Source organism: Gekko japonicus, unplaced genomic scaffold (genome assembly GCF_001447785.1).
Source record: "Gekko japonicus isolate JY-2015 unplaced genomic scaffold, Gekko_japonicus_V1.1 scaffold205, whole genome shotgun sequence".
NCBI classification, from domain to species: Eukaryota; Metazoa; Chordata; class Lepidosauria; order Squamata; family Gekkonidae; genus Gekko; species Gekko japonicus.
Window position 1 is genome coordinate 1714414 of NW_015175976.1, and position 22932 is coordinate 1737345.

General features: G+C 42.6%; 1 protein-coding gene across 1 annotated transcript in view; it reads right to left on the minus strand.

Moving 5' to 3' along the window:
* LOC107122994 (paired box protein Pax-5) overlaps nucleotides 1-22932 on the minus strand; it is a 299963-nt gene that overhangs the window by 203319 nt on the left and 73712 nt on the right. Inside the window, exon 6 of the mRNA XM_015426146.1 lies at nucleotides 8286-8461. Within this exon, the coding sequence (XP_015281632.1) occupies nucleotides 8286-8461 (176 nt within the window). The remainder of the gene's footprint in view (nucleotides 1-8285; nucleotides 8462-22932) is intronic.

The window sequence follows — 22932 nt, forward strand, 5'->3', positions numbered from 1 at the left end:
ATGGACATTACCATAATATATAGCAACAAGCCATTGCCATTATGTCGAGGACCAGCCTCAGCCTGAGGTGCAGCCAGACTCTGACTTGCTGCCTGAGCCCAGCCTGGGTGAGGACCAGTCTGACTTGCAGCCTGACCAGTCTGATCGGCAACTGGAGCCCAGTGTGAGTATGGACTCCTCAGAAGTCGAGCCTGAGTACAGCATGGCGAAAGATGACTTCAGAGGAGAGGACACTCAGGAATTCCAAGTCCAGCACGGCGAAAGATGACTTCAGAGGAGAGGACACTCAGGAATTCCAGTCAGGTAATACTGAGCTGGCTGAAGTCAGGGAGCAAGTACCTCCGGAGGCACTCACGACTCCCCCAGATCCCCTTCCCCACTCATAGAAAGAAGAAGGGCTAAGATCAGAAGACAATTGCAAGAACGCACAGAGTAAAAGATTAATGGCCCGTCGACAGCTACAAGATGAGTCATTACAGGAGCCCTGTTAATTTGCCAGCTGCAGGTAAGACTAATTAGGGGAAAGCTACATAAAGCTGGGTGTGAGTTGTTGCCAACTTGTGGAAGCAACACGTCACCTCACAGTGAATCCTGCAACCACAACTCCTGAGTCTGCTCTCCTCCTGCTTGACTCTGCTTTTGGACTCTCTCTGACTGTAACAACTGACCTTGGACTGTTTGGACTACACTGTGAACATTCCTTTGACCTGCTCCTGCCTGCGTGACCTGGACTTGAACTTGGAGCCTGCGTGACCAGCTGGGCTATGACACATTACCAAACTGCTTCTGAATGATATACACAATGTGTAGTTCAGATCTATTTCACTTACTTCATCTCTCCTTACACTCCTCTGTTCACCAAAAGTAAATCTATTATCAGTGTCCTTTATCTCTTCCCGCACCCATCCATGCCTTTTCCTTCTATCTTTTAAGTTCTTTGTAAAGACTCACAACTTTGGCAAAGATTTCCCTAAATCAGCCTAACCTACTCACCCAGAAGCCTTTTTTTTCAAACACAAAGATTTTGGTGCTCTTATGTGTAATCGTCATTTTGTGTCAATAGGACCACGTTTGTATTTTTCATCTATTTGGTACACCCATTCTTGAAACTTGACTTTTTAAAGGGTTTCTGATCACATTGGCCAAAAAAATATAGATGTTGCCCTGTTCACACAAAATAGCAGCCACACATGTCAACAGCGCAGTGTGTAGTGCATTCTCCTGGTACATGAGGTGGTGGTGGGAAGTGGTGTCAGGTTGCACCCAAGTTATGGTGACCAGTGTTCCCTCTAAGCTGTGTGTGTGTGAGCAGCCACTCATTAGCACAGGAAGCCACACTCAGCAGCAGTCTGGAACCGTGCAGGGTCTTGCACCGTAGTTTAAGACTACAACAGTTATATTCGTCTCAGTACGTGAACTGCTCCGCTCAGTGGGGGGGGGGGATTAGAAGGACCATTGATGGCAACCCCTCATGGGGTTTTCAAGGCAAGAGATGTTCAAAGCTGGTCTGCCATTGCCTGCCCCTCTGTAGCAACTCTGGATTTCCTTGGTGGTCTCTCATCCAAACACTAATCAAGGCCCACCTGCTTGGTGTCCAATATCTGACAAGATCAGGCTAGCCTGGCTATCCAGGTCAGAGCATGAGGTAGGAATATCAAAATTATAACAAATGAAAAGGACTACAGTCCTTTGACTATCTCCCTCTTTCATCGCCAGGACTCATGTGTCAATCCTTTCCTTTGCCTCTCCCCGTTGTTTTGGTTGTGTTGCATTTTTAAAATAAAACAGTTTTATCTTGGGCTGTAATTAACAATGGCCCCGGTCACACGGGCCGGGGGGAGGCGTGGCTGTTTGCTCCGGAGCGAACTACAGCGCGGCAGCCGGATCAAACGTCCTGCCCGACGTCCCGCCAACGTCCCGTGGTTGGGGGGAGGTGCCAATCATACCTCACTCCTGTGGCGCGGCAAAGAAGCGGCACCGTGGAGGTTGTGTTGGTTTTTTTAACCAAAGTGCTCGCATGCGCCGTTGGGTGCTTGTGCGCACCCGTGGAGACTTGACAAAAAAAAAGGTTTTGCGACAGGACATGGGCGGGCGCCGGATGCCACAAGCTAACACTGGAAACGTGATCTGACGCCCACCCTTTCCCCGCGGTTTCCAGAAACTAGTACCTCGGAGGTACTAGTTTTTTACAGCGCATCTTCAGAGTGAAGCCTCGGGTGAGCCATGGGAGCTCTACACTTCCCAGATGTGGCGGTGAGATCGCGCCCGGAAAATCCGCCCATCTTCCGTCTCTCTAGCGTGCCTAATGCTCCGTGTGACCGGGGCCAATGAAATGATTCTGATTTCTAAAGGAACTTTTCTGGAATACAGGGCAGGTGCCACAGTAAGCAGTGCTCCGGAGTGCTACTAGTGGCATGTCAAAGAGCCTCATGTGGCTCCTGAGCCACTATCACTGCCACAGACCGTATCAAGGCATAGTCGTGTGGGACTTTCTCCAAAAGTTCTTCCTAAATGTATTTTATGCATATTCCAGTAACCAAATGAAAGGGTGGCAGACTGGTATGCTTTAGCAAGATGTGATTTTTAAATTTGATATGTACAAGGCGCCACACTATAAATTATTGCCAAGCTTCTCCACTCTGCCTTGGATGAGGGTGACCTTGGGACAGTCACACACATATAGCCTAACCTACCACACAGATTTGTTGCAAGGATAAAAACAGAGGAGCAGAGAATGATAAAAGCCGCTTTGGGCCCCCAGTGTGGTGAAAGGCAGAGTGTAAATAAAGTAAAATAAATAGATAAAAATAAACTGGAAAATGAGAAACTACACATTTTTTACATATAGAATAAAGAACTACACATTTTGTTCTATATATTTGCACAGTTGCATCCCTTTCATTTCTGCCTGGTACCTGGATTTCTTTTTTCTGTGTGTCTTCTAAACAACTTTTCCATTTAAACCTTTTACAATAGCTAAAAATAATTCCATAAGTGCATTTTCCCAACCTGTTTCCTCTTTGTTTAGTTCCAATACACTGGAATTGTCAAGCTGAAAGAACAACCAAACAGAATTCTGTGAACTTTTAAAATTCTTATTAAAACATTTGTGATCTGGACTTCTGCTCTGTCTCACCAAATAGCTACCAGTCTCACTGGAAGAGTCAACTCCACCTAATGGTTCATAAAAGCATTTCAGTCTTTGCTGTTTTGCAAACTTACCAAAAAATGTAGTTTCACAGCCAAATGTTCTCATGGCCCCTAAATCTGAAGTAAATTGCAGGACAGAAACATAGAGCGGGAAGGTACTCCAAAGGTGATTTAATTTCCTCTGCACAATGCAGGAAATTCACAGCTACCCCCCCACTCCCCCAGTTACTCCTACTCTATTAATGTTTAGTGCTTGGTGGATGTTTACTGCTTCTGTGCAAACTCATGAAATACATTCAATGCAAATCACAGCAGTCACTAAATCATGCAGGATTTTACCCCTATGTAGTGATTTTCCCTCTCTGATCTGGATAGCCCAGGCCATCCTAATCTTATCAGATCTCAGAAGCTAAGCAGGGTTGGCCCTGGCTAATACCCAGATGAGAGACCTCCAAGCAATACCAGGGTCATGATGCAATGCCAGGCCACTTCTGAATGCCTCTTGCCTTAAAACCTATGAGGTTGCCATGTCAGCCACAACTTGATGGCACTTTCCACCACCACAGTGGTTCTCCCTATGAATCTTATAATCTGTGCCTTCCCATTTCTAGAGCTGTTGTCAAAAACACCTGTTTAATTCAACAACTTCATATAATACACCAGCAAGCAGCTCCCAGCACCGGTGCCAAACAGCGGCATGCCAGACCAGTTAGCTCAATACACACAGGGCCACTTCTCCACCAAAATAACAAAGATCATCCTCTGGCCATGGCAATGGGACTCACGGCATGGCAGTAGATGATGGCCACAGATTATTCCCGCCAGGGTCTGAGGACCCCGAGGCATTGGCAAAACAGCTGGAACTCAGCTTACTCCCAAAAGGTCTGGACAAGTACCATACTCCTCTCTTCTCTCCCTCCCTCTCCCTCCCTCCCAGCATACCTATAACTTTACAAGTAGATTTCTTTTTTTAATAAGTGCGTAATGCATGTACATGTAGTAGCTTTACTTTACTTTATTTACAGTCCATGACCAGAATACAAACAAGTAAGGTATATGTAGTAGCAAAGACAATCAGTTTGGGTTATAACTGAGCCTTATTAAAAGCCACTGATTAGAATGGAGAATGAAGCAAGTAGAAGTTTAAATATGTCCCATTTAAATCAATAGGATGGATGCATTGTGGCTAAGTCATGGCCTCTGTTTTTTACAACAAAGTAGGTCTCGCAGGTTTTGTTAGATAAATAGGAAGCTAGTTTACAAATAAGGTTTCTAATTTTTGGAAGGCACAAATCTAGCAAGCCCACCCCACCACCACCCAAGGGCAGAGCCACTGGAGAGAATAAGAAGAGTAGATATACCCAGAGTAGGGTTGCCAGCCTCAAGGTGAGGCCTGGAATGCTCCCAGAATCATGACTGACGCCCAGACCGCAGAGATCGGTTCTGTTAGAGAATGTGGCAGCTTTAGAGTCTGGACTTTACACCGTCACATACTTGCTAAGCTTCCTCCTCTCCCTAAACTCTGCTGTCCCTAGGCTCCATCCCCATATTTCCAGGAATGTCCCTACCTGGAGCTGGCAACCATAGGCTAGAGGCAGAACTGAGAGTTAAAAGAGTAGAACCAAAAGCAAATGGACTGCTATTCCTTGAAGCGATTAACCTGCTAACAGGCAAACGGAGATTCCTATTCTACCACCGGAACAAAGCAAGAAATCAAAAGGGCATGTAACTCAAGCAAGGAAGCACACGATAATTTTCATCCTTAGCCACTACATAGATATTAAAAACACCCATATGCAGCACAAGATTAAATTATTAAGCATTTGACTTTAGAAATTTAGAACACACCCTGGAACCAATGTTCCCTCTAAGCTGTGGAGTCTTGTGAGCAAAAATTCCACTTAGTGAGCTACTGGCATTAAAGCTGTGAGCGGGCGATTTGGCTACTGCAGAAATTAGTTTGCTCTGGAGCCCTCCTTCCCGAGCTAAGACAAAAATGCATGAGCCGGAGGCTAAAAAACTGTGAGCTAGCTCACACTAACTCAGTTTAGAGAGAACACTGCCTGGAACACAATTTCATCCATATTACAGATGGAACACAGTCAGGCTGGGAATCCCTACATCCAAAGGTAAATCAGTGAATTCACAGCACAAAGAACCCAGGCAAGCATTCATTCACACACACACACAGAGTGTCTCTCTGTCTCTACTTCACCCTCTGACCGAGTTGCTCTAGTAGCTGCTTCTGATGAGCAGCTATTTCTTCTGTTCCAGGGCCTGGCCTTGGCATCTGGTGTTGGCACGGTGGACAAAAGCAGACAAAAGCTTTGGTGGTAGGATAGGCAGGATGTCTGTGTTGCCTGCTACCTATTTGCCAGAATCAACTAAGCATATTCAAAAGCCCAAAATGCAACACTGTGGTAGAGTGATCCATGATGATCTAGTCTACAACTTGTGGATAGGCTTGGTAGTCAACCTTGATTTCCTACTAGCCCTCTGTAAAATCCAATTCCACCGCAATATTACTTCACACAATAATTCCTAAACTAATAAGGCTGTGTTAATAAAAGGGAAGGATCTTAAAGAACTAAACTGTGTTCTTGTGATCTTCAATCTCATCTAAATTTTATTTTAATGTTTAAAGTGCGGTTAATTTTGCAACTTCCTGACCATTCTGTCCTTCCCTCCCCCCCCAAGCAAATGCATCATTTTTACAGCAGGACAAATACTACACAACATACCCATTTTCTGATAAAGAAAATTATTTTCACAGGAACGTGAAGAAATTTGGGGCAATCCCCAAGTCTTCATATCTGGGGTTTTGTTTGTAAAAGGTACGCATTGTATAGTTTTCGAATTCACCCTGTGCCTTCACTGTAAAAAGGGACAATAGAATGCTCAGTTTAAACTTCTGCCCCAAATAATTTATTAGTTTAAAAGTCTGCCCAAAATAATTCATTACAAAAAGCAATAAAGACTTCCAGATTTCCCTAGAACAAGGAGTTCAGGGCCCCTTAAAGTGTGAGATATTTTGCATAACAAGAGTTTACATAGTACCCTCCCTGACCTGGATAGCCCAGTCAAGCCTGATCTTTTCAGATCCCAGAAGTTAAGCAGGGTTGACTCTGGCAAGTACTTGGATGGGAGACCTCCTTGGAATGCCAGCAGTCAGGAGGCGGGGGAGCCACCCCTCTGAATATCCTCCAGGCCCCCAGTAGGGGTCAGTCACCAGAGGTTGCCATGACTTCCAGGTGCGCGCACACACATGCACATATAAAAAGTACAAAAAAATTAAAAAGAGTTCACAGTGTAAAGTCCACCTTTTCATATGCAGCCTTTTCAGCTAAGAGGAGGGTCCAAAGCTTAGCCTGTAGACAGCCCTCAAGTTCAGATACTGATATCTCCACATGAAATAGTCTCTAGCAGCAGTGCTGGAAACCAGCTGTATTTGAGACCCTGAAATCCATTGCTGGTCAAAGTAGACTATGCTGGACTGGACAGACAAAACAGTCTGATTTGGACAAGGTAGTTTGGTATGTTCATGGCTGAAATCTTACTGATATTCCACTTGGATATAAGTGTGACTAACTTCCTCTGAATTGGGATCACTTTGTATTAAGGCGATACAACCGTTTATCTGTGGTGTTTGTGACAGTGACTGATTCGACTGTTACTGCAGATAGATTAACAAAAATGAGACCCTGCATGAAATATTATTGTAAGATTTTCATAGAACAAGAGTAGTGTTAAAGGTAAAGTCAGGTTTTATTAGGACAACTTTATTATAATAAAACATGTAGCCTGTGAACTACTGAATACTTTCATGGCTGTCTGACGACCAACAAAGAAAAGGAGGGTTGAAAGTAGACTTATAAAATACAGTTGTATCTTGCTGTTAAATTGAAGAAAGAAGAGTGAATCCAAAATAGGAGAAATGGTTTAGAAAGTAAAATATAGTGTACCATCACAGAAATGCTTCCATGAGCATCCTACCTCCTTGCAAGACTGGACATGCCAGTTTTAATTGAGCATCCTACCTCCTTGCAAGACTGGAAATACCAAACAGTTTTAGCACCAGGCCTGACCACCAAAAAGACTCTTATGCATTGAATAGGAAGTTCCATCACCTATGGGGCTCAGTCTCCCCACAAAACAAACTTTTTTAGCTCAACAATTTAATATGTATTGCCCTGACCTCGATAGCCCAGGCAAGCCCAATCTTGTCAGATCTCGGAAGTTAAGCAGGGTCGACTCTAGCAAGTATTTGGATGACAGATCTCCTTGGAATACCAGAAGTGGGAGGCAGGGGCAGGCTTTACTCAGCCACCTCTCTGAATATCCTCCAGTCCCCCCCCCCAGTAGGGGTCAGTCACCAGAGGTCACCATGACTTCCAGGTCCATACACACTCACACACGCACACATGAAAAATACAAAAGAAAACCCCAAACAATTCAATATGAATCTAACCTTAAGTACCAAAACTGATTTTGGTTATTGAAGTTTACCCCCAAAATGGAAAAAATCTGGTTGACACTTGGATGGATCCACTTGAGGCTGCAATATCTCCTAAGGGGGGGGGGGTTATGTGCAGCCCTTACAGAGATGTTGCTTGATTAACTGGATGTGAGAGACAAAAATCAGTATCTGACTTCACAGGCTTTTCTAAAGATTGTTATTTTTCTACATTAACTGTAAATCTGCTGGATTTCTCTTCAGCGTGAACAAGTGAGAATATAATTCTGTGTTTTCCTCTGATTTATATGCCCTTCCTACTTGATTTTTAAATCCTTTTCTTCCAGAACCCCTAGCCCTTCTTCTGTTCTTGTATTGCCGTCATCTCATTTTCAACATCATCTCATATATCACTATATGTAGGTTCCAGAAAAGGGAATATCAAATCCAAAGTATCAGTTACCAGCCAGTAAATAGCAAATATTGATTAAGATGTATAGATTATCAAATACTTCTGAGTATCCAATAAGATTATAAAATGCTGAAATCATTTCAAATACTGTTGCAAATGTCCGATATTAGATATCAAATGGCTGACGTCAAACAATGTTTGATGAATAGCTGATCAAAAGGGTAGGTATTGGGGACAAAGGGAATAAGAAAGAACTGCTTCAAATATTACCTGCTCTGGTTTGATGGGTTCAGTTGTTGTGAAGATGTCAGAATAATGTTGTCTTTCAAAGACTCGGTCCAACACTTCTAACTGTTGCTGGGTGAAAAGATCTCCCCGCATTTGTTTCCGAAGGAAATCTCTACCCGGGAGAGAATGGCCGTTTGGTACTGGAGACTCCTGAATACCTTTCCAAGAGGGAAAAAAAAATACAGATACAGATATATAGTTGTTATAATGGTAATCACTTCTTTTGTTTACATGTGATTTCTATATATTTGTAACGGAAGTTATAAAAGTTAGTTGTGAATTTTCTTTAATTTCATTATGACCTTCGATATATTTAAGTGTATGTTTTTATAGTAATAAGAGACATTTATCCCAGAAGAGGCACGGGGAAACACTTCAAGAAGATCATATAGCTGTTGAATAACTTAGGGTAGTTAATAAAATGTGAAAGCAGTCAAAAGTATCTATAGCATATGACAAAATTTTCGCAAAAACACAATTGTTAGCCTCCTAAAGTAACTCCATACTGCAGAACAGTAAATATAGTTCTGAATCCAACATAGAATTTCTGCAGGCACAAATTTTGTTGATTCTGTCACCCACAGGAGTTCTCCCATGGGCAGCATTTGGATAGGCATTTGAGGCTTCATCTGGTGGGGGGGTTTGGTGAAAACACCCCCCCTTTTGCACATGCAAAAATTCTAGGCAGGATCCAAGCCACAGGGTACATGAAGCCATATTTTTTAACTTTATCAGTTATATAGTCATAGAATAGTGCTACAGCTGGTACTTTTAAATTCAGTGTAAAGCCTTCACAGACTTCAGTGATATACATTTCTTCGCTGCTGTTTATTGGTCTGCATTTCAAAAGTAGTGCAGAAGTTTGGTTATCTGCTTCATTTTAAGAAAGTCAAGAATATCTAAATTAGGAACAATCAGCAGGATCTGGATCTAAAAGCAATTTTATCTCCTGGCCTTTGAACCACTCTTTGAAGAATCAGAACTATTTGAAATAACCAAGCAAAGAATTAATTGCATTCATACTCTTGTGTGGATTTTTCTGAGGTTAAAAAGAATTTCTACTTTTGAAGCCGGATATTGTACATTTAGGCTATGTTGCTAGCAAAAACAATAATAATCACTGGTTCTGTTCTCTTTTGCTTGTTTATTTTGCTTTCTGGTTTAAAGGGGGGGAAATTAATCTGTTCTTGTACTTGCATTGTAGGATGCCTGAACCTAAATAAAAATTATATTCTGGCACACCAAAGGGCAAAAAGGAACAAACACATAAAAAGCACAGAGTATCTTTCCCCCGCTTCACCAAATAATATAATGTCTAGCAGAACAAGTACTGGGTTTAATCATCCATGGCTTATAAAATTAAAGCTCCGGTAGGTAGCTGCATGATAGCAAAAGGCCAGAAGCCCCTTTCTACAGAGGATGGAAATGCTTGTTTTAAATTCCAGGTTAAACCAACATTATTTGCAATTGGGCTTGAAAGTTATATATTTATATAACACTAGTGGTGTGGAAACCAAAAAAAAAAAGTTCTGCTTCGGCTTTATTGAAAACGATAGCCTCATTCTCGTAGAGCATGTGCATTAGTTAAGTGAAGTTACTCAGATGCTATCATTACTGTTATTGTCCAGATTTCTTCACAAGTTTCATTCTGTAACACCAGGTCCAGAATACAATATGAAGGGGTATAATACAATGCTGTTGCACAAGGTTAGCAGACACAAGGCTAGACTAGTACGGTTGCCAACCTCCAGGTAGAGGCTGGAGATCTTCTGGGATTACAAGTGATCTCCAGGCAACAGTGATTGGTTCCCCTGGAAAAGAAATGGCTGCTTTAGAAGGTGGACTCTATGGTATTATACCCCTTTGAAGTCCCCCCCCCCAACCCCAACCTCCTCAGGCTCGACTCCCAAAATCTTGAGGTATTTCAGAACCTGGAGCTGGCAACCCTACAGCCTAGTCAATCTAGGAACAAACACATAAAAAGCACAGAGTATCTTTCCCCCGCTTCACCAAATAATATAATGTCTAGCAGATCACTTTGCTGAAGACAACAAAGGGGCTTAATACTGGAATAGGAGTGCCAGCCTCCAGGTAGGGCCTGGAGATCTTCCACTATTCCACTTTATCTCCAGGCAATTAGAAATCAGTTCCCCTGGACAAAATGGCTGCTTTGTTGGTTGGGTTCTGTAATGTACTGAAATGGCTTACATTCGCCTCCCATGTTAAGCTTCGAGCCAGACGAAGGCTCCTCCGCACTCACACGCTATTGGTCGCTCAACAACAGCGACCAATCTGAGAAGGACTAATTCCCTGAGCGGGAAGAACTCTCATTGGTCCTTATCCGCACAACCCCATTAGTTGTTAATTGTAAATGGGTGTGGCTATATTAGCCCGGGAATGTTTAAAAGGAGCCTAGCTCCCAATGTTAATCTGTTCTGGTTATGAATGCTTTAAGCGCTTGTTCGTACCTTCAATAAAGCTGATCACTTTGCTGAAATCACTCTCCGGATCTTTGTTAGCGGTGATCTAACAGGTTCGTTGGCATTATACCCTGCTGAAGTCCCTCCCCTTCCCCAAACCCTGACCTCCCCAGGGTCCACCCCTCAAATCTCCAGGTATTTCCCTACCCAGAGCTGGCAGCCCTACAGCTAATTGGATATATAAGTGGCCAGATCACATGGTTCATCCCCAGATTTTTGTCTGCTCACATCACCAAGTATCCAGTTTGAACATTAACCTGCCCCTCTGCAAGATTTTGAAGATGGAGTAGATACATCCTCACCATGTTTGGGGAAGCCTGACATCTTTGCATTGTTCAATCCTGTCCTTGTAGGGGTAGACATCCTAGGAACCATATGCAAAGTTCTTCAGAGGAACAGAAGAACGCCAGCGGAGTAAACTAATAATACATCAGAAGTACCCTAGCTGTATATCTGCTCATCACAAAGAAGTGTAAAATCAGAGAGTTACAGCTGTATCTGCTCTGCTTGGACATAATTTACAGCTGCGTCATGGACAAGATAACTACCCTTTCACTGTTTCTGGTGTTGTGTTTTTAACAGAATCCTGGGTCTGATAAATTTAGCAGGTGAAGGCTTTGTTGGCAAGGGAATAAGTAGTAGATCAAACAGCAATTGAGAGGTAAGCTGGGTGGCAACCACTTTTCCAGATGTGGCACTTTGCCTTTGGAATGCCCTTCCCCTTGAGGCTCACCTGGCACCTACATGACTTTTTTTTAGGCACCAGATCAAACCATCCCTTGAGGCTCACCTGGCACCTACATGATTTTTATCTTTATCTTTATCCAAGCTTTTAATGAAAGGGTTATTTATGTTTTTAGCTGTTGATCTTATGAACCACTTCTAGCCTGATGGATTGTTTTTGAATACTATTTTATGCTCCCTCCCTCCTCGTCTTTTAATGCTGTTTTTTATCCCTGGTTGTCTTGCTGTATTGCTGTCTTTAATACTGATAATATTTATTCTTTATTGTTGTTATGATTTTCTGGTGTATAGATTTTACCTTGTGAGTTGCCTCAAGCAGATGTCTGGGGAGGCAGCATATATATTTTCTAAATAAACATTTCTGGCCTCCTAAGCTGAAATATTTCAGTAGACTGTCCTTTTAAAAAAAGGCAGAATTGTCCATCCCTCTCTTATTCCATGGAATTATAGGATAGTCACCATTTGTCTTTTCAATACTAGGTCAAAGCAGAGCAGAACAAGGTCATTTATTCCTCTCTGAAAGGGCACTGCAGATTAGCAGAATTGATTACCTTATTGCTGAATTAATGTGGGAGTATATCACTATTGTTTTAGAAAGGTAAACATATTGGGCAGTGTCCTACCTTCAGGTGGAGTGTTTTAGAAAGGTAAACATATTGGGCAGGGTGGAACTTCCTCCACCCTAAGGAGCCTTCCTCAACTCAAATGGTTCTTCCTCCAATAGAAGAGCCACTTTAAATTGGAAAAAGGCTACTTAGACTGGAGAAAGGCTTCAAACTCTGCTTAGTGGAGAGGCCAGATACAAGCCACCCTTTTTTCTAGCCAGGGAAAGAACATACTTTTTAGAGACATTTATTTTGAAAGAATGTGATGTGGCTGCAATTAGTGTAAGGCCATTACTAAGAGATTTTACAAGAAACATCTTGTACAAAGACTCATCTAAGAAGACTACCCTCTTGGTAAAGTGTTGGGCTACGATCTGGGAGGCTCATGTTCAATTATTCACTGAGCCAAGATGCCCACTAAGTGACCTTGGGCCAGTCTCTCTCCCCCCCCCTTCAGCCTACCTACCTCACAGGATAATTTTGAGGGTAAAACAGAGGAGGGGAGACCAGTATATGCCACAATGAGCTCTTTGGAGGAAGGGCAGGATAAAAAAAGTAACAAAAAAGGACTTTCTAACAGTTAGAGTGGTTCCTCAGTGGAACAGACTTCCTCGGGAGGTGGTGAGTTCTCCTTCCTTGGAGGTTTTAAGCAGAAGCTAGATGGCCATCTGACAGCAATGCGGATTCTGTGAACTTAGGCCAATCATGAGGGGAGGGCAGGAAGGGTTGCCTCAGTTCTCGTGGCCCTTTCTTACACGCCCAGGGAAATGCCGATCGCCACTTTGGGGTCAGGAAGCAATTTTTCTCCAGGCTGGTTTGGCTGGAGATCCTGGAGGTTTTTTGTCATCTTCTGGGCATGGAATAGCAGTCACTGCGAGTGTGGAGGGGAAAGTATTTGTGAATTTCCTGCCTTGTGCAGGCAGTTGGACTAGATGACCCTAAAGATCCCTTCCAACTCTATGATTCTACCTTTTATAGACCCTTCGTAGCCGCGTCTTCAGTTTCAGTACTGTGACGCACAAAGCCACATACACAGCTGTCTCATAGTCACATGTTTTCTAGAATTGTTTGGTTTCTATTTCCATTGACAGGTATATCCTGCTTTTATTTCATTTACGTATTTATTACTTCATTTATACCCTGCCTTTCCTGCCAAATGGGGAACCAAAGTGGCAGGAATTGTTCTCCATTTTATCCTCACAACAACCCTTTAAGTAGGACTGCCAGTCCACGGAGATCACGGGGTGCTGGGCCCTGCCTTTTTGGCAATGTGCGAACACCATGACACCACCTCTGGTCCAACCCGGAAGTAACGTTATCACACCAGGACGATGTTGTGGTTTAACATTAGAGTTTGGAGTGAATGCTAGACCATTGCCTGATGTGATGATGTCACTTCCGGGTCACAAAATAAATGATGCCATGGCACTGACATGATGCTGAAGGGGGCCCCCTCAATTCCCCACAGCATTTCCCCCCACTGCTCCGTGGAGTAGTAGGGGGCAGAGCCAACAGGGGGCAGGAGGTGTCCTGCCGAAGTAGGAGACCTGGCCTCCCTGCTGAGTGAGCTAGGCTGAGAGTGTGTGCCTGGCCCAAGGTCACCCAATGATCTTCCATGGCAGAGTGGGGTTCAGACCTGGAATCTCCTAGCTGCTATACTGTAACCATTGCACTGCACTTTGCCTACTTTGAATTGATTTGGTGGTCAGACAAGAATTCACTAAGTAGGCCCTGACCTGAATAGCCCAGTGAAGCCCGATCTCATCAGACCTCGGAAGCTAAGCAGGGCTGACCCTGCCAAGTATTTGGTAAGGGAGACTTCCAAGGAATAGAAGGACTGAGACACAGAGACAAGCAGTAGCAAGCCACCTCTCTGAAAATGTCCAAACCCCACTAGGAATCGCCAGAAGTCAACCATGACTTCCAGGAATACACACACACACTGCTCACTCAAAAAAAAAGAATTCACTAAGTAGGTAGTAACCAGAGCCCTTTCTCCACTCGAAATGACCATTTTCAAACATTTTTATCTGTGCCCAGTTTTACAAAATTCACCTTCTGCACTAAACTGCTATTCATATACACATGGAACCATTTTAACTTCAATCAATTATAATAATATTCATTTTAATTTCTCCTCTTATAAATTTAGGCACCACTACTGTACGCTGTTAAATGCTTGTTACATTTCATTAGGAAGGTTTCAATATTCTATTTATAACCTGTTTTTTAAATATTAATAAATTGTGAGGAAAGAGGCATTTTTCAAATGAGGTCTAGGGGACCATGGTAGTTGCAAGCCAATATATTAGCTACACCTGAAATAAATTCAGTTTTGAATCTGAAAATGATTAGTGAACATTTTAAAAAAAAATAACTCCATGATTTTTGTAATGATAAAAGTAATCCTATTCAGAGTTACCCCCATTGACTTCAGTGTACTTAAAGTAAAGGTAAAGGTTCCCTTGCTCGAAAGCCCGTCGAGTCCGAGTCTAGGGTTGCAGTGCTCATCTCCGTTTCAAAGCCGAAGAAGCCAGTGCTGTCCGAAAACGTTTCCGTGGTCATGTGGCCGGCATGACTAAACACCAAGGTGCATGAAACGCTGTTACCTTCCCACCGAAGTGGTACCTATTTGTCTACTTGCAATTTCTTGCTTTCGAACTGCTAGGTTGGCAGGAGCTGGAACTAGAGACGGGAGCTCACTCCGTCATGCGGCACCCGGGTCTCGAACTGCTGAACTACTGACCTTCCACAGCCTGCAGTTCAGCGTCTTAACCACTTGAGCCACCTTAGAAGGGTATAAATCTGTTTGGGATTGCATTGTTAAATTACCATGAACATCAAACCTTTTTTTCATTTATGTTGCTTAGCACTGTAATGTCAAAACCAGGGAAACATACAAGTTCCATAACTAAAACCCGGGTTGTATGTGATTTGCAATAATGAGTGATAATTCACAATTGAATATGACAATTGTACATGTAGGGAAAAAAATTTCTCAGATTTTGAATCCCTGTAATAATTCATCTCAGTACTCACATAAACATGAGATAATTACCATTACCATCAGACATTGTTTTGAGTACACCAGAACATCTCTGATAATTAAAAAATAGTGTTGGCAGACTTCTAACAGTTCAAATTGTAAATATGCTCCAGGGAACAGTAAAAGAATTCTTCATCCAGTCATTCCATAATGCAAGGAAATTATGCTTTCGTGTATATCACTAGCATTCTAGTCCTAAGCATCCTTCTGAAATAATGAGATGTACTTTGAAGCAAATATGGGTGTGCCAGGATCTAAAGAATCATGAAACTAGTTCAAGCCAACCAAGGGGGCTTGACACCTGTTTTAAGTTTTCCCTTGATCGAAAGCCAGTCAGATCTGACTCTAGGGGGCGGTGCTCATCTCCGTTTCCAACCCGAAGAGCCAGCGCTGTCTGAAGACTTCTCCGTGGTCATGTGGCCGACATGACTAAGGCGCACAGAATGCTGTTGCCTTCCCACCAAAGCGGTACCTATTTATCTACTTGCAATTTCTTGCTTTCAAACTGCTAGGTTGGCAGGAGCTGGGGCCAGAGACAGGAGCTCACTCTGTCATGCACCACTAGGGTCTCATACCTGCCAAACTACAGAACATCCGGTCTGCAGCTCAGCGTCTTAACCTCTGAGCCACTGCAGCTCCTGACACCTGTTTTACTTGAGTGCAAATCCTATCATCCAGCTTTCCAAATTGGTTTTGAAATATGAGTGAGAGGAGCTGTAAAAGTCCTTGATGACATGATAGCTGCCAAAAAAAAAGTTCCATTCAGATAATGAACACATGAAGCTGCCTTATACAGAATCAAACCCTTGGTCCCTCAGGGTTAGTATTTTCTACTCTGACTTGCAGCAGCTTTCCAGAGTTACAGAAGAGGTCGTTCCCACCACCTACTACCTGGTCCTTTTAAATGGAGCTGCTTGGGACTGAACACCCAGGACCTTCTGCATGCAATGCAAATGCTCTGCCACTGAGCCACAGCTTCCCCCCTGCTCTCTGGTGTGAACATCAGTAGCTCTCTTGGTCCCACCCGTGATTAGGATTGGGGATGTAGATGTGTTTCTGCACATATGCAGACACACACAAAAACCATAATACCCTTCAGCTTCTTTCTCCCAAGTCGGGACGCAGGTGAAGAGCTCTTTAACTCTGCTCCCTCTTGCAATATAAACTTCTTTGACACGATCCTACACTTAAACACCTATGGGGCCTGGAGTTCTCCCAGAGTTACAGAAGAGGTCGTTCCCACCAGCTACTACCTGGTCCTTTCAAATGGAGCTGCTTGGGATTGAACACCCAGGACCTTCTGCATGCAGTGCAAATGCTCTACCACCGAGCCACGGCTTCCCCCCTGCTCTCTGGTGTGAAAATCAGTTGCTCTCTTGGTCCCACCCGTGATTAGGATTGGGGATGCAGATGTGTTTCTGCACATATGCAGAGACACACACACAAAAACCATAATGCCCTTCAGCTTCTTTCTCCCAAGTCGGGACGCAGGTGAAGAGCTCTTTAACTCTGCTCCCTCTTGCAATATAAACTTCTTTGACACGATCCTACACTTAAACACCTGTGGGGCCTGGAGTTCTCCCAGAATTACAGCCGATCACCACACCACAGAGACCCAATCTGCTGGAGGAAATGGCCGTTTCAGAGGGCAGATTCTACGGCATCACATCCCATCTGAACTCTCCCCCTCCCCAAACTCCATCTTCCACAAGCACCACCCCCAAATCTCCAGGAATTTCCCAAGCCAGACCTGATAAGAAGAAGAAGAAGAGATTGGATTTATACCCCGCCCTTCACTACCCAAAGGTGTCTCAGAGCGGCTTACAAACTCCTTTCCCTTCCCCTCCCCACAACAGACACCCTGTGAGGTAGGTGGGGCTGAGAGAGCTCTTGACAGAAATTGCTCTTTTTCAAGAACAGCTCTTATCAGAACTACGGCTTGCCCAAGGTCATCCAGCCAGGTGCAAGTGGAGGAGTGGGGAATCAAACCCGGTTCTCCCAAATTAGAGTCCGCGCACTTAAACACTACACCAAACCCTATCAACTCAGCTGTACACTCCTATGCATACACAGAATGCAAAAAAATGAAAACAAGCCACTGGCTGAGACAAAAAGGATCTCTGCCAAAACAGCCCCTTTGACTTTTACATCAGCTTATGTGGAAGTAAATCTACCACATTTTTATCTCACTGTTCCCTCCAATTTGGTGTAGTGGTTAAGAGCGGCAGACTCTAATCTGGGGAACTGGGTTTGATTCCCAGCTCCTCCACATGCAGCCAGCTGGGTGACCTTGGGTCAGTCACAGTTCTCTCAAAGCTGTTCTTTCAAGAACAGTTTTCAAAAGAGCTCTCTCAGCCCCACCTACCTCACAGGCTGTCTGTTATGGGGAGAGGAGAGGGGAAAAGGAGACTGTAAGCTGCTCTGAGGCTCCAAGTGAAGGGCGAGGTATAAATTCAACTCTTCTTTCTAATTACCTGAATTTTTAATAGCTTCAAACCTCTCTCCAGCATTTGGAAAGTGACGTACTCTAGTGAAGTGTCAAAACATTAGAGCAAGTCTGAATTAAGAAATTTACAGTGCAATTCTAAACAGAGTTATACCCTTCTAAATCCACTGAAATCAAATTATCAAAGATCAGGCAAAAGCCAAAAATATACAGTAAAATCTCAAAGTCATTAATTCTGCCCTTCCAAAGTCAGTTATGTTTCCTGAAAACTTTTTACCATGAAATGTGCTTTACCATGAAAGACAAGCCATTACTCTGAGTAAATCTATCTGTAGAAAAATCTGATCAATAGTACCTGTGCTAGTAAAAGACTTTTTGATGTAAACAAAAGCCTGTCAGCATTCTATGTTGAATGAATCTCATAACTGGACCACCACAATAGCGTAAAGGCTGTTCCTACCTCAGATTCTTCTGTGTTTAGATGAAGTCTCTGCTCTCCTGGACTTCCCTCAGGCCCAGGAAGAGTAATTTGTCCCATCTGGGCAGCAACCCTAAACAACTTTATTACACTTCACTGAGTGATTTACTTTCAGGTACACCTATTTTTGATCAAGGTTACAAGATCCAGTTCAGGAAAAAAGTCGGGGGGGGGGGTCTCCTTTCTGAATCAGTAAATGATTCTGGCCCACCAATCCTGGCAACATTTTTTCTTGGGGCTAGCCTGGACTAACTCCAGGCTGATATTATTAGGCAAGACAAAATAAATAAAACTGGTACAAGAAAATATGTAAACTACTCCACTTTTTTTGCTATTATGTTAATAAGATATATCCTACCATGTGATTTTTAAGGCTGATAGTTTAGGAAATGAAGAAGCTATAGAATAGAATGCTATGAATAATCCTTATTCATGAAAAGAAGGTAGGGCCCACTTGGTCCAGATTCCTTCGCCTTATAAGAAGATATAGGCTAATTAGGAAGGGCATTTAAGGGTACATTTTAAAAACTCCGCATTATCCAATGAAATGTTACCAGGATGCAAAAACCAAATTCTTTTTTCCTGCTGCCTTTAACTGAGACTATAGAAAAAGATCAAGACTGTTTCATTACCACTCGTGAGGCTTTGTTTACAAACTGAGTTCTGTATATCTGCTACCTTTATCTGGCATGCAGTTCAACCATTCCGTCTTAAATAGCAAAGGAGTTATTTCAATATCATAAAACAGTGGGAGATTTCTTTGCATGTACCCTATTTGAGCTTTCTAAACACCGTTATATGATGAGGGGTTTTTTATGTTCTGAAGGACAATATCACTAAGAAAAAGCTTTATATTTTGCAGCGCATGCGACTGATGATTGCACAAATATTTTCAAGAGAAATCACTATATTTCTCCAAGATGGGTATGGGTTTTTGCTGATCAAAGTGAGGAGGAGGGAGGGGGAGGCCGAGGAGAGAGAACGAAAGAAAAGATAAATCATCAGAGATCCAAAAATACTTTTCATTTGGAGAAGATATCAGACCATTTTGATGGCGCTGATAGAGTCTCAGCTCTGTCTCCATTACCCACTGAAGGCAGCCGGAGTCGGGAGTTGACAACAGTAGATTATATTCCCTATAAGATGGTCACCAATATATATATATATGATCTTCAACCTCTATTGATTGACCAATTTCACAAGCAAAGACTGGTGAAATGAAGCTGAAATGAACATCATGCTTTAACTCATTGAACCTATCAGGCCTGAGTTAATCTCACTGTCCACTGTCTCTGATAGAATTCAATTGATCAATCATGTTTCGGTGATAGTACCATTTCACTGGCTTATTGCTTCTTCATTTCAAAGCTTGACCTGTTAGATATACTTGGGCCACTGCTGGTCTCAGATACACAGAGATCAGCATCACTACCAAAGTCTATTGTCTTGTGTGCAAGAACTCAGAGGATTTTCATCTTTCATCTCATGCATACTAGCAATATCGCAGTCATAATTACTATAGCAAATATAACTCAATGAAATGCAATGCTAAGATTTTTATTAAAATGTCTGGTATCACGCCTGCCTTTCCCATATCTATAGTAGTAAATTCATTGCATTTTCCCAGATAAAAACAATAATAATTCAATTTCTCACTGTTTAGATACAGAAACATCTGAAAAAGAATGCAATAGCATGGACTCATGCTTCCACAGTAGTTCAAGCAGTTTTAAAATCTTGCCAAAGGAAAAAGAGAGGCTGGATATAAAATCATCATTTTTCAGAGACTTGAAAGAAGTGCCACAGAGCTCCTGCTACCTGCATTTACATGCATTCCTTTTTTCTGTTTCATTATGCTTTCAAATTCAACAGGTCTAGCGAGTTTTAGTAGTGCTTAAAGCATGGAGTGTCAAAGTAAGCAAACATTTAAACTGCCATTGATTGTTAAAAAACAAAAACAATTCTGTATTTTTTGTTCCATATTACTATAGCACACCTCTATCAAACTAGCCCCCTCAAATAAATGTGCTCTTAACTCTGCCTGTTTGCCCCCACCAGTTAATGGGCTAATTAATCTACTAACAAAACATTAACAATACAATCCTGAACAGTTATACCTTGAACTGCAAATGGGCTTAGAAGGGTGTGACTCTGTTTAGGGTTGTCCTGTAAAGCTTGTAGACCAAGTTGCTGTTCAAATCTACATTGTGTTTAAAATATTAAAGATAATTTCAGCTCCAATGTCTGAATACAAAGTAATATTTTGTAAATTAGTTTATAAACTGTAATCAGTGAAACTACATCAGATTGCTCTGAAACACCCCATCCTTAGTTTTCCCAGATTAAAGGGAGAGGCTGTGTTTTAGTGGCTGAGCATCCGCTTGGTATGCAGAAGATCCCAGGTTCAATCCGCATCGTCTCCAGCAAAAAGGATCAGGTGACGTGAATGACCTCAACCTGAGACTGTGCTGTGAAGAGCTACTGCCAGTCTGAGTAGACAATACTGACCTTGATGGGCCCATCATGTGTAACATCTAAAAATTTCACTAGTCCACTAGTTCAAAGAAAACTTCTTATTAGAATTCAGGAGGAATGCCCAGGCTTTCCTTTTGGGAAAAGTTTTTAATATTTAAACAGAAGAACTATTCTGCTACAGTAATATACATAAACACAGTACTGATACATAAATACATTATTATTGCCATTGATAATTATAATAATATTGTATTAATAAATAGGAAGAGGAGGAGGAGGAGGAGAAGAAGTTGGATTTATACCCCGCCCTTCACTCGGAGTCTCAGAGCAGCTTACAATCTCCTTTCCTTCCTCTCCCCACAACAGACACCCTGTGAGGTCGGTGGGGCTGCGAGAGCTCTGAGAGAACAGCTCTGAGAAAACTGTGACCAAGGTCATCCAGCTGGCTGCATGTGGAGGCGTGGAGAATCAAATCCGGTTCTCCAGATTGGAGTCTGCCACTCTTAACCTCTACACCAAACTGGCCTGAAGCCCATAGCCAGGATTTTGTAATTTGTGGGGCCTTTAAATAAGTCGGGAAGGGCACTGACATCACAAAATAAAATTAAAATATTTTTTAAAAAACTCTCTTGGGGCTGGATGGAAGTCGGGGGGGGGGCTTGGCAGGAAGTCAGGGGGCCAGGCCCTGAAATGTCCCACTATAGCTACAGGCCTGCCATGAACTGAAAAACACTCAAGTCCTCAAACTGGACATTACAAATAAATCTTTATAACCCAATCATGATTGCAATGGCGCTACTAGGGGCAGACTTCAGGGTGAAAGTTTGGGGCCCCAATTTATGAGCACACCAGGGAGGGCCCCAAAGCAGACTATAGCTTTGTATTTGAAGCATACATTACCATGGAAAGGACCCCATAAAAACATTTAATCCAAAGCCTAAAACTGTCTAACTGTATCATTGCATGACAGCATTTTTCAAGAAAAGCTAATTCAGAAGGAGGATTTGCACAAGATTTCTGTAGGAAGAGAGCGGGGCATGATTTCCACTTTCTTCACTTACCATTTCCCAATTTCAATCCCCACTAAGCTGCTTTTCCCAAAGGGAGATGGTGTCAAAATTGTTGTTGTTTGGATTTTTGACCACCGTTCCCAGAACCCAGGCTCAGGGAGATTTAAAGTGATATAAAACCAGCAAATGAACAATTAAAACCAAGATAGCAAACAATAAAACATTCGATTCTAGAAAAGACAAGATGGTGTCCGATTCCTGCTAGTGCCACTATCATAAGAACATAAGAGAAGCCAATGTTGGATCAGGCCAATGGCTCATCTAGTCCAACACTCTGTCACACAGTGGCCAAAAATACCAGGTACCATCAGGAGGTCCAGCAGTGGGGGCAGAACACTAGAAGCCCTCCCACTATTGCCCCCCCAAGAACCAAGAATACAGTGCATCACTTGCCCCAGACTGAGAGTTCCTATCTATACCTTGTGGCTAATAGCCACTGTTGGACCTCTGCTCCATATGTTTATCTAATTCCCTCTTGAAGCTGTCTATGCTTGTAGCCACCACTACCTCCTATGGCAGTGCATTCCATGTGTTAATCACTCTTTGTAACCTGACTGCTCAGCAATTTCATGGAGTGCCCACGAGTTCTTGTATTGTGAGAAAGGGAGAAAAGTATTTCTTTCTCTACCTGCTCTATCCCATGCATAATCTTATAAACCTCAATCATGTCACCCCTCAGTCGTCGTTTCTCCAAGCTAAAGAACCCCAAGCATTTTAACCCTTCTTCATAAGGAAAGTGTTCCAACCCTTTGATCATTCTAGTTGCCATTTTCTGCACTTTTTCCAATGCTATAATACCCTTTTTGAGGTGTGGTGACCAGAACTGCATACATAACATTAATTCATAACTTAACATATTTTATTTTACAACTTGCTCTCCTTTATTATGAAGGGAAAGTGTTCCAACCCTTTTATCATCCTAGTTGCCCTTTTCTGCACTTTTTCCAATGCTATAATATCCTTTTTGAGGTGTGGTGTCCAGAACTGTACACAGTACTCCAAATGAGGCCGCACCATTGATTTATATAGGGGCATTATGATACTGGCTGATTTGTTTTCAGTTCCCTTCCTAATAATCCCCAGCATAGTGTTGGCCTTTTTTTATTGCAGTCGAACACTGTCTCAACATTTTCATTGAGTTATCTACTACGACTCCAAGATCTCTCCCTTAGTGAGTCTCTGCCAGTTTGGACCCCATCAACATGTATTTATAGTTCGGATATTTGGCTCCAATGTGCATCACTTTGCACTTGGCCACATTGAACCCCATTTGCCACGTTGACAC